This window comes from Lathyrus oleraceus, chromosome 2, assembly GCF_024323335.1.
Source record: "Lathyrus oleraceus cultivar Zhongwan6 chromosome 2, CAAS_Psat_ZW6_1.0, whole genome shotgun sequence".
NCBI classification, from domain to species: Eukaryota; Viridiplantae; Streptophyta; class Magnoliopsida; order Fabales; family Fabaceae; genus Lathyrus; species Lathyrus oleraceus.
The window spans coordinates 480674239-480685334 of record NC_066580.1 but is presented as its reverse complement, the minus strand read 5'-3'; the positions used below and the strand labels follow the sequence as shown (position 1 = coordinate 480685334).

The 11096-nt window shown below is 34.4% G+C and overlaps 1 protein-coding gene across 4 annotated transcripts; it reads left to right on the top strand.

Moving 5' to 3' along the window:
* Nucleotides 1-1361: 1361 nt before the first annotated feature.
* On the top strand, nucleotides 1362-4092 carry LOC127120642 (adenine phosphoribosyltransferase 4). 4 transcript variants are annotated; one of them, XM_051051149.1, is made up of 7 exons: nucleotides 1362-1616; nucleotides 1703-1813; nucleotides 2544-2636; nucleotides 2925-3074; nucleotides 3147-3205; nucleotides 3374-3437; nucleotides 3926-4092. In XM_051051149.1, the coding sequence occupies exons 1-6, from the start codon at nucleotides 1535-1537 to the stop codon at nucleotides 3434-3436; spliced, it is 558 nt and encodes a 185-aa protein (XP_050907106.1). In that variant the 5' UTR covers nucleotides 1362-1534; the 3' UTR covers nucleotide 3437; nucleotides 3926-4092. The 4 variants fall into 4 exon arrangements, with proteins under 4 accessions (XP_050907106.1, XP_050907105.1, XP_050907107.1 ...); XM_051051148.1 differs by having other exon boundaries at nucleotides 3907-4092; XM_051051150.1 differs by having other exon boundaries at nucleotides 3863-4092.
* Nucleotides 4093-11096: the final 7004 nt, after the last annotated feature.

The window sequence follows — 11096 nt, the reverse complement described above, 5'->3', positions numbered from 1 at the left end:
AGCAAAATTGTTAGTGAAGATGTAATTGAAGATATTAGTAAAGATAGATGTGTTGATGACAAAGAAGATGTGAATGTTGAAGTGATTCAAGAAGAAATGAAGATGTCATTAATGATGTAAATGACCATGAATAAGAAATCTAAGATGTTGGTAAATATCTTAGTAGAGATGTAACTGAGGATATCAATGAAGATGTCCATGTTAATAACAATGAAGAGAAAAATGTTGAAGTTAGTCAAGATGTCAATGAAGATGTCATCGAGGAAATTGATGAGATTGTAAGTAAATATGTGAATGATAACATCAATGAGATTGTCAATTATGACATTGCTCACGAAGCTCTTGAGGCGAGGAAATCTCTCAGAAGAATAAAAAAGGTAACAAAAGAAGAAGTTCATTTGGGCTATTTAGTTGACTTGAAAAAGAAAAGAAAGAAGACATTTACGGTCAAGAAAAAGGTTGTAATAGAAAAGAAGAAAACAGGGATGAGAAAAAGAAGACTATTATTAATAGAAAAATGAACGTGGTTGAGAAAAGAAGAAAAGTAATGATAAGAAGAAAAAAATATTGAGAAAAAGAAGAAAAAAAATGTTGAGAAAAGTCTAACAAGAACAAAGCTTTGAAAAGAAAGAAGACTCCTCTTAACACAATGGACTATAATGGTGAAGATCACGTCAATGACATCATGGATGACATTTTGAAAATGAAGAAAATTTGGTTAAATATGCTCTAAAGCGAATTAAAATGTATATTGGAAAAAAGAAGCTTTCGAAGAACATTCCATCTGTTCCCGTTGACAATGTTTCTTTTCATTTTGAAGAAAATTTAACCAATTTAACCAATTGAAAATTTGTTTTTCCTAAAAATTTAACTCTGAAAGAGAAATTTCTGTTGATGCACGTAAACGCAATGAAATTATGGAATTCCTTAATGATGTTTAATTGTTGAAGATAATAATGAATGTTGATCCATATTATTTTAAATTGATGAAGAAATATGTTGTTAATCTTTCTTAAGAGATTTAATGATGCTGAAAGTTGTGAATACAAAAAGAACCCTATTATAAAACACTACTTTGTTTTATCTCATGTTATAAGAGACACTCTTAATCTTCTCAACATCCTGAAGAGTTAATCCACAACTGTATTTCTTCTGCCTCTATGTATATAAATTGGAATGGTGAACTTACCTCAAATTTTAAATCTTCTAAAAGAGTAATGAAACTCAATACTAGTAAATGTAAAAAGAGTTTCATGACATAGTATCAAATTAGACATGACTTTAAAATATGTCACATCAAATACAATATAATTATAGTTATAAATTATATGAATTTTATAAAGTCCAACTTTTTTCAAAATTGAGTTAATTCCAACTACTACCTTACAAGAGTAACCGGTAAGCAAAGAGTAACCAAACATCCTAGGAGAGATAACCTCTCTATAAATACACATCCCCACTTTCTCCTTTCATCTTCCTCCATTTTCTCTCAGTTCTTTTCTCCTTTCATCTTCTCTCTACTAACTCCTTAACAATGTCAGCTTACACAAACCAGGATCCTCGTCTTCACGGCATCAAAACTAAAATCCGTGTCGTCCCCAACTTTCCCAAATCCGGTTTCTCTCTCACCCTTTCTGTTTTCATTTTCATCTTAACCATGAAACTTTTTTATTCATTGTTTTTTTTCTTTCTGCAATGACAGGTATCATGTTCCAAGACATTACCACTCTGTTACTGGATCCCAAAGCTTTCAAAGACACCATCGACTTGTTCGTTGAACGATACAAAGGCAAAAACATTTCTGTTGTTGCAGGTAAATTCTAAAACCATAAAAATATTTGAAGTTTTAACGTTGATGATGATGGTGTCATTATCGTCATCACTATGGTTCGCTTGAAGGTGGTGGTGGTGGTGGGGGTCCATAGCTAGAAAAAAAAAGTTGGGTAGGAGTAGGACTATAGAGTATAATATTATTGCATAAGTTTCTTTGTTTGTGATAGCGTTTTTAAGTGCTTTTAAGAGACACCATGCAATGGATATTAGTGTGTTTTGTGAATGATTTTTTGTTTGACTATGAGGTCTTTGTATTTTATGGTTAGTGGTTAGTGGGTGGTGTGGTGTGGTGCCATTCATTGTTTTTCTCTAGTTTTTGTTAAGTGGTTCTCGTTTCTTGACATGGACCCACTTCAACGCATGTTCCAAACTACATTATTATACTATAATTTGTGGGTTCCTCCATTTTTCTGTTTTTTTTTCTTCTTTTTCTTTACTACTATTTCAAAATGAAAATTAACTATAACACAGTTGGGTATAGTGTGTGAGTTTGTCCTTTTGCTTGTGTGTACTTATTTGGCTTGTGGGATTGTCATTATGTTAATGTTTGTTTTGTGACACATAACATACTAGGAAGCTTCTCTTCAACGTTGGACTTTAATGTTAGATGAAGAATATACAAACTAAAATATTAAAATGACCATATATTACCCATATTGTAAAATTTTGTATTGTGGTTAATTAATTCTTCTTCTCTTTACACTTTATAGGAATCGAAGCTCGTGGTTTCATTTTTGGTCCTCCCATTGCCCTTGCAATAGGAGCTAAGTTTGTACCATTGAGGAAACCAAAGAAGTTGCCTGGTATAGTATATATTATGTTTTCATCATAGCTTTTAAGTTTCTGTTTATTTTTTATAAGCAAATTTTATGAAGCATGCTCAAATAAAATTTCAAATTGTGCTTTGATAAATGAACCATTCCAATATGGGTTTTGTGAAGGTTTCAAATTTGATTGGGTCATTGTTACATAAATTTTGTGTCAGAGGCAAAATCTTACGACAAAAAAAATCTTTTGTCAGAGAAAAGATATAACCAAATTTATTAAACTTTCTCCCATGATGTTAATGGTAACAAAATCTTGTGTGTCAGGCAAAGTTATATCTCAAGAATATATTCTGGAATATGGAAGCGATTGTCTTGAAATGCATGTTGGAGCTGTTGAGGCTGGTGAACGTGCTATTGTTGTGGATGATTTGATTGCCACCGGTGGAACACTCTGTGCCGCAATGGATTTACTTGGTAAGAAAATTCTACCGTAAATTATCCTATGAATTTTCTTTCATTATGTTTACGTTTTTGTTCTTTCTTTAGAACGTGTTGGAGCAGAGGTGGTGGAGTGCGCATGTGTAATTGAATTGCCAGAACTAAAGGTATGTCTATTTCTCAGAGGTGTATCTGAACATCAATATCTCTGATCAGTGATGTGTCTGAATCTGATATGTGTTTGATCAAAAATATGTCTGGTATCTGATACGTGTCAGTATCTTTGTCGTTGTTATGTTAGGAGTAATGATGGTTGATATTAATGTGACTGACAGGGTCGTGAACGATTGAATGGGAAGGCATTGTACGTGTTGGTGGAATACTTGGATGATATATGAGGTGCATGGACCCATAGAAATCAAAATTGTGGATTTTGGATATGTCATTTTGTGGACACACTTTAGTCCCATCCTAGCTAGCTTGTAGTATGAACAATCAAATCAAATTAATTAATTAATCAATTTGCTTCTCACTCTTTTCTCTGACATCATCACAAGAATGATAACTGGGTCCAGGACAGAGGTGCCTTAGGATCTATCTTTTGTTAATGTTAATGTCATGTAGGTTTGTTAGATACACATAATTATGGCTGGATGTTGGTTGGGTTTGGGCCCAAAACCTCTATCTGGCCCAATCTGTGAGTCAGACCTTGATCTCTAATTTAATCGGTTTATTATTTTTTTTCTTCTTGTAAGCGAATTTGGATGTAGGGCTTAAAATGTCAAAATATTGTTTTTTTAAAGTAAAAAATTAAGGTTTTGCAGATTACTACACTTAACACCAATTCTCACAAGCATCTTATACCCAGACTTAAACGGATTGTGCAGAGGCAGTTTGAAGACGGTGGTTGCGCACGTGTTAAATTTTTGCAAGCAGTTGCTTTTATTGCATATTCAAAGTGGTTACTTTCACTTCATTAACTCTCGTAAATTGTATAAGTTGTATCATGAACGATAGAAAACCCTCTACTTGATTAAATTTTGTTTTTTAAGAAGCTGGCGTCATCAACTAAATCTTTAACATCTAATTTATAACAGAAATTCTATATATACATCAATATATACGGGGGGGAATTTGAGAAAGTAAGAAGTATTAATGAGATTAATGATCTAAGATTACAAACAAGATTAATGATCTAAGATCATAAAAGAGGGAGATCTCACATCTTAACTTACATCATAAAAGAGGGGATACCACATCTTAACTCAAAATTTTAAGATGTTAGAATAAATTATTCATCTTTTTAATTAATCTAACATTTCACTCATAACTATTATACATGTATCTAACATTCTCCCCCATAAGTGTGTCTCCCTCATATCCTATAACAAGATCCAACATTAAATCCAATTTCCGTTTCTCCACAAAATCGAATCACAGAAAAGTCAGAAACACTAATGAGACTAAGGACTTTCAATTTTTACAATTATTGTGGTACTAGGATTGGATTTTCTCATACAAATGTCTCAATGAACTAGTCAAAATAATTGCATATTAAGATTGTCTTACATTTTCACTTGCGTTCTTAAAGAGTTTATAGTCAAAATAATTGCATTTTTTAAGACCTTTTCAATATAGTGAAATTGATAAGAAATTCCCTTTTTAACATAATAACCTTAATACATCTTGAAAGTAATATTAATAATTCAAGTGTTGGAATCGGTTAACATGGGGATGTAATCGGTTATAACACATACAGTTTCACTTCTAAAGTAGCAGGAAAGACAAATATTTGTAAATGTAATCGATTAATCTCAGACGTTAACAGATTAACACTGAATATGATTTAATTCAATGTCAGCTGTAATCGGTTAACCAAATGGTGTAACCGGTTACAAGTCCGAGTTTTGCACTTTTTCTGTTATTCATTTGTTTGTTTTAGATCTCAATCATATTGTAACACTTGTATAAATGTATTGCATGCATTCTCATCCAAGGTTAATGCAGTAATCACTTCTCTCTCTCTCTCTCTCACACACACACACACACACACACACACACACACACACACACACACATGATTTTCCTCTTTCACTCTCCATATTCCAATTCTTTCCACCATTGTTCACCAATCTTGTGGTTCAAAGTTTCAACATTTGGCATCAAGAGCATGATTCTGATCCACAAACACTTAGTGTGCAACATGAATTATGTTTCCAATTAAAGAATCCATGTAAACCTACATATCCTTGATGCAAAGAATTACGACAAATGGTGCAAGCAAATCAAAGTGTTTACCAAGATATTCTTGAAGTGATCAAGAATGGGGTAACTCCTCTTGTCGCTGGTGCAATGGATGCACAACAAGAAACACATAAGGAAGAGAAGAAGAAAGATTTCAAGGCGCTGTTTTTGATCCATCAATGTGTGGATGACGACAACTTTGAAAAGGTTGGTGATTGTGAATCGTCAAAGCAAGTGTGGGAGATCTTAGAGAATGCCTGTGCAGGAATGACAAGGAAAAGGTGGTGAGGTTAAAAACTCACAAGTGCCAGCTCGAATTCATTCAAATAGAAAAAAATGAGTCAATCAATGATTTCACAACGAGAATCACTCGGTTGGTGAATCAAGTCAAGTCATATGGAGAAAATGTTACAGAGCAGTATGTTTTTGCGAAAATCTTGCGTTCTTTAACAGCAAGATTTGACAATGTAGTTGTGGCGATTGAGGAATCGAATGATCTTGCAATGATGAGCAAAAAGGAGCTACAAAGCTCTCTTGAGGCTCATGAGCAAAGGATGGAGGAGAGAAATTCCGATAAGGAAAAGCCGGAGATCGCTTTGCAAGCTCGCTTCAACGAGAAGGACAAGAGATCGAAAGGAAAATGACCCATGAAGAGTAGATGGAATTTTCAGAATTTTGGTGGAAGATAGTCTCAAAATTCAAATGATTCGACTTGTCAAAGGGGTGAGAGAAACTGCAACAAAAATGGTGGTCAAGACAACATTAGAGGTGAAAAGAAGAGGTTTGACAAAAGTAAGGAGCAATGCTTAAAGTGTCAAAGGTTCGGTCATTTTGCAAGAGAGTGCAATGCGAACAAGAAGGAACCTCAAGAGGATGGATGAAGCCAAGGTTTCTAAAGGAGAATAGTCATCCAAAACGCAGCGGAAATTAAAAAATTTCTCCTTTATTGATCCTTACGAATGGGCATGATCAGTGATAGAATCGTTCCCTCTTGTGGCGATTGAAAACTTTGATGCAGATCTAAGGAGTGATCACGAACATTGAATGGTAACAATGCCTCTACTCAGTCCACACGAACGGATTCCTTCAATCTCAGTGTTAGCTGCTACGAATGAAGGCTTTGAGTGAAAGAGAGAGAGAGAGAGAAACGAAATTTCAACTGCACAAATGCTTCTGCACAAGGGTTCTATTTATATAAACACTTATGTGGGTTGTAAGCTAAAAATTCCACTTAAGTGTATGTGGCCCATATCTTATGATATGCCAAAATCACTTAAGTGCGTGGTACCTTACCATATTTCGTATTCTACTTAAGTATACCGTACCTTACGATGTTCTACAATTCACTTAAGTGCACCGTACCTTACAGTGTTCCTTATTTACTCTATCTCTCATAAATCCGTCCTTTTGTGTGTGACTCTGTAGGTTTTTACGACTTTAGCAATTATATTAAATCACGTATTTAACATAATAAACAGTGAGCGGTATCTAGCAACACATCACTGCTACCCAAGATACAAAAATGTCATGTGATCTGACAAATCCTTTTGTGATAATACTTATGTGTATAATTATCCTTTTGCCCTTATGTCTATATTGAACATAAGGCATAGACCATGTCATCATTGTCCAATTCTATATTGGACCCTTAGACATTTATCCTGTTACACAGGATGGGCAAATTCCATCTAGGTCACTCATGTCCCTCAGCATGCTTCGTGGAGTACCCATCAACTGTCTTTATAGTCATCCAGTTACGGACAATGTTTGATCAGCAATAAGGCACTCGACTCTACGTCTAAGGTCCATAGTAGTTTCAGGTCGAAGGGTGGTATACACCACTATCACCATGAGAATAACTTATGATACTTTGCATAACATTCTATATAGTATTCTCATAGCGGGTCAATCCAATATAAATATTACTCTTAATATTCATACATATGTTTAAGACTTGATAACTCCTTATCCATGATCCGTGAGATGTGATCATCAGTCTATATACATAATAGTCTTAATGCTTTAATGTTATCCCACTTTACAACAAAGATCGACTACAGATACTTTAAGAATAATGTCCTTATGTTTAAGGGGATCTCATGATTAAGTCACACTTGATACATTAAACGGACTATCTATTCTACAAACTTTATTAAACAAACATAATAAAGAATAAGCCTTTTATTATTAATAAATAATTCGCTACAAGTACCAAAAGTATTGGCCTCTAGGGTTTACACCAACAATCTCCCACTAGCACTAGAGCCAATCAGGCATACCCTTAATGCCCATAGATCTAGTATGACCATCATGCTTCTGATGCGCAAGAGGCTTTGTCAGTGGGTCAGCAATATTGTCAAATGTAAGTATTCTGCATATTTTCACATCTCCTCTATCTATTATCTCTCGAATGAGGTGATAACGCCTAAGTATGTGTTTGGATCATTGGTGAGATCTAGGCTCCTTAGCTTGTGCGATAGCACCATTGTTATCATAATAGAGATTAATGGGATCCACAGTGCTAGGAACTAAGCCAAGTTCACTAATGAAATTTTTGATCCAAACAACTCCCTTTGCTGCACTTGAGGCCTCGATTGTAGAATCAGCAACTGTATCTTGCTTTGAACTTTTCCAGCTCACAACACCACCGTTTAAGCAAAACACATAACTAGATTGCGATCTAAAGTCATCCTTATCTGTCTGGAAGCTAGCATCGGTGTATCCAATTACAACAAGCTCTTCCTGACCTCCATATATCAAGAATCCATCCTTAGTCCTTCTCAAATACTTAAGGATATTCTTGACAGCTACCCAATGAGCATCACCGAGATCAGATTGGTACCTACTTGTTGCACTTAAAGCATACGAGACATCTAGTCGAGTACATAACATGGCATAAATGATAGATCCTATTGCAGATGCATATGGAATCTTATTCATGCGATCCCTTTCTTCCTTAGTTGAAGGGGATTGTGTTTTTGATAGACACATGCCATGTTGCATAGGTATGAATACTTTCTTGGAATCATGCATATTAAAGCGTCTCAGCACTTTGTCTATGTATGTACTCTGACTTAAGCCAAGCAGTTTTTGTGATCTATCTCTATAGATCCTGATTCCTAATATATAGGCTGCTTCACCTAGGTCCTTCATAGAAAAACATTTCCCCAACCAAGACTTTACTTGTTATAGGGTAGGGACATCGTTTCCAATGAGTAATATGTCATCTACATATAATACCAGGAAGACGATCATGCTCCCACTAACCTTCTTGTAGACACAAGGCTCATCTTCATTCTTGATGAATCCATATTGTTTTACTCTTTCATCAAAATGAAGATTCCAGCTTCTGGAAGCTTGCTTCAATCCATATATTGATCTTTGTAACTTACATATCTTTTGGGCTTCTTCTGGTATGTCAAATCCTTCAGGCTGTGTCATGTACACATCCTCAAGAAGATTCCCATTAAGGAAAGCAGTTTTGACATCCATATTCCATATTTCATAATCATGATATGCATCGATAGCAAGTAAAATCCGAATAGATTTAAGCATTGCAACTGGTGAAAAGGTTTCATCATAGTCAACCCCATGAATTTGTTTATATCCTTTTGCAACCAGTCTTGCCTTATAGGTATGTACCTTACCATCCATGTCAGTCTTCTTTTTGAAGACCCACTTGCATCCTATAGGGTTAACTCCTACAGGAGGCTCTACCAAGGTCCAAACCAGGTTTGTGTACATGAAATCCATTTCAGATTTCATGGCTTCTATCCACTTCTCATACTCGGGACCAATTATGGCCTCTTGGTAGGTCACAGGCTCATCTTGATCCATGAGTAATACATCACCTTAATCCGTTATGAGATATCCATATCTCTCAGGTAGGTGATGTATCTTGCTTGACCTACGTTAATCTTGTTCTACTTGAGCAGGTTGCTCTTCCACAACTACTTGTGTTTCCTGCTCTAATTCCTCCATAGGTGTATCAATGCTTTGCGATTCTTGAATTTCTTCAAGCTCTACTTTCCTCCCACTGATTCCTTTGGAAATAAAATCCTTTTCTAGGAAAACTCCAGTTCGAGCGATAAACACTTTGCCCTCAGAAGGATTATAAAAGTAATACCCTCTTGTTTCTTTAGGATACCCCATAAATAAGCATTTGTCGTATTTGAGCTCAAGCTTAGTTGAAATTTGTCATTTCACATAAACTTCGCAACCCCAAATCTTCATGTAAGACATATGTGGTTTCTTATCACTCCATATCTCATATGGTGTCTTCTCAACCTTTTTGGATGGAACATGGTTAAGTGTATAAGCTGTGGTCAATAGTGCATGTCCCCAAAAGGAGTTTGGAGGATCGGCGTGACTCATCATAGATCGGACCATGTCTAACAAGGTTCAATTTCTTCTCTTAGATACACCGTTCCATTGGGGTGTTCCAGGAGGAGTAAGTTGGGATAGAATCCCACACTCTTTCAGATGGTCATCAAACTCTAGGCTTAAATACTCACCACCTCGATCTGATCGAAGAGTTTTAATATTCTTACCTAGTTAGTTTTGTACTTCATTCTTGAATTCCTTGAACTTTTTAAAGGACTCTGATTTGTGTTTCATTAAATGCACATAACCATATCTACTGAAATCATCAGTAAATGTGATGAAGTACTGAAAACCTCCTCTGGCTGGTATGTTTAGTGGTCCACATACATCAGTATGTATGAGGGCCAAAAGATCATTATCTCTTTCACCTTTTCCTGTGGATGGAGACTTTGTCATCTTTCCAATTAAACAAGATCTGCATGTCTCATATGATTCATAATCAAAAGAGCCCAAGAGTCCATCTTTATGGAGTTTGGAAATGTATTTCTCATTTATGTGGTCTAATCGACAATGCCAAAGGTAAGTTAGATTTAACTCATTAGGTTTCATCCTTTTAGTATTAATGTTATAAATAGGCATTTCAAGATCAAGGACATATAGTCCTGTCGTACCCCAAATTTTGACCACCTTTTCATTTTTATTTTCAGCAGACACTAACACATCCAGAGCATACCAGTCATATGATCAAATGACCTAAAAAGTCAAAGGGAGACCATTTTAATTTTTTTAGTCCCTCCTAGGAGTTGATTTTAGTTTAGAGGTATTATTTAGAAATAATTTATAGGATTATACTAAAAAGTGGTTTATTATTATGAAAATTATTTTAAAAAAAAAACATAAATATGATTAGAAATTATAATAATATATCTCATTAGATTATATTACTTAAAAATATAAGTATTATATTAGGGTATTAATTATTTAATGAAATTATAGATTAATAGTTTATGAGATTTTTTTTGGCTTAGTTATTATTCGCTATGAAAATATTTTAGCTTCTAAGTATTTAAATTATTATAAAAACTATTTGTTTAAGTATTTAGGAGTGTCATTTTATTTTGAATGACTGCAATAGTCTAATGGAGGGTAGAACATGGGCATGGAGTTATGAGTGTGAGAGGTCATGAGTTTGAATCCTATAAAATATCATTTTTCACTTTCTACATTTTATTTTTATCAAAATAAATTACATTTTTTACTTTCTTTAAAATTTAATTTTAAAACAGTTTTAGATAAATATTCTATTTTATGCACTTTTATTTAGAAAGAGTAAAAAAGAAGAAAATGTTATTTACTTGTTTTAAAAAGAGTAAAAAAAAATCAAAATCAAATTCTTATTAGGATATTAGTCTTTTGATGCAGTTTTGTTTGAAATAAAAGTAATGGTCCATTTGGTTAAGATTTGAGTGAAAGGAGTAGTAAGCATGGTGT

Coding starts and splice junctions, on each gene's coding strand:
- LOC127120642 (XM_051051149.1), top strand. CDS start 1,535: ATGTCAGCTTACACAAACCAGGATCCTCGTCTTCACGGCATCAAAACT. Junction 2,637..2,924: donor GAAACCAAAGAAGTTGCCTG/GTATAGTATATA, acceptor CTTGTGTGTCAG/GCAAAGTTATATCTCAAGAA. Junction 3,206..3,373: donor TTGAATTGCCAGAACTAAAG/GTATGTCTATTT, acceptor TGTGACTGACAG/GGTCGTGAACGATTGAATGG.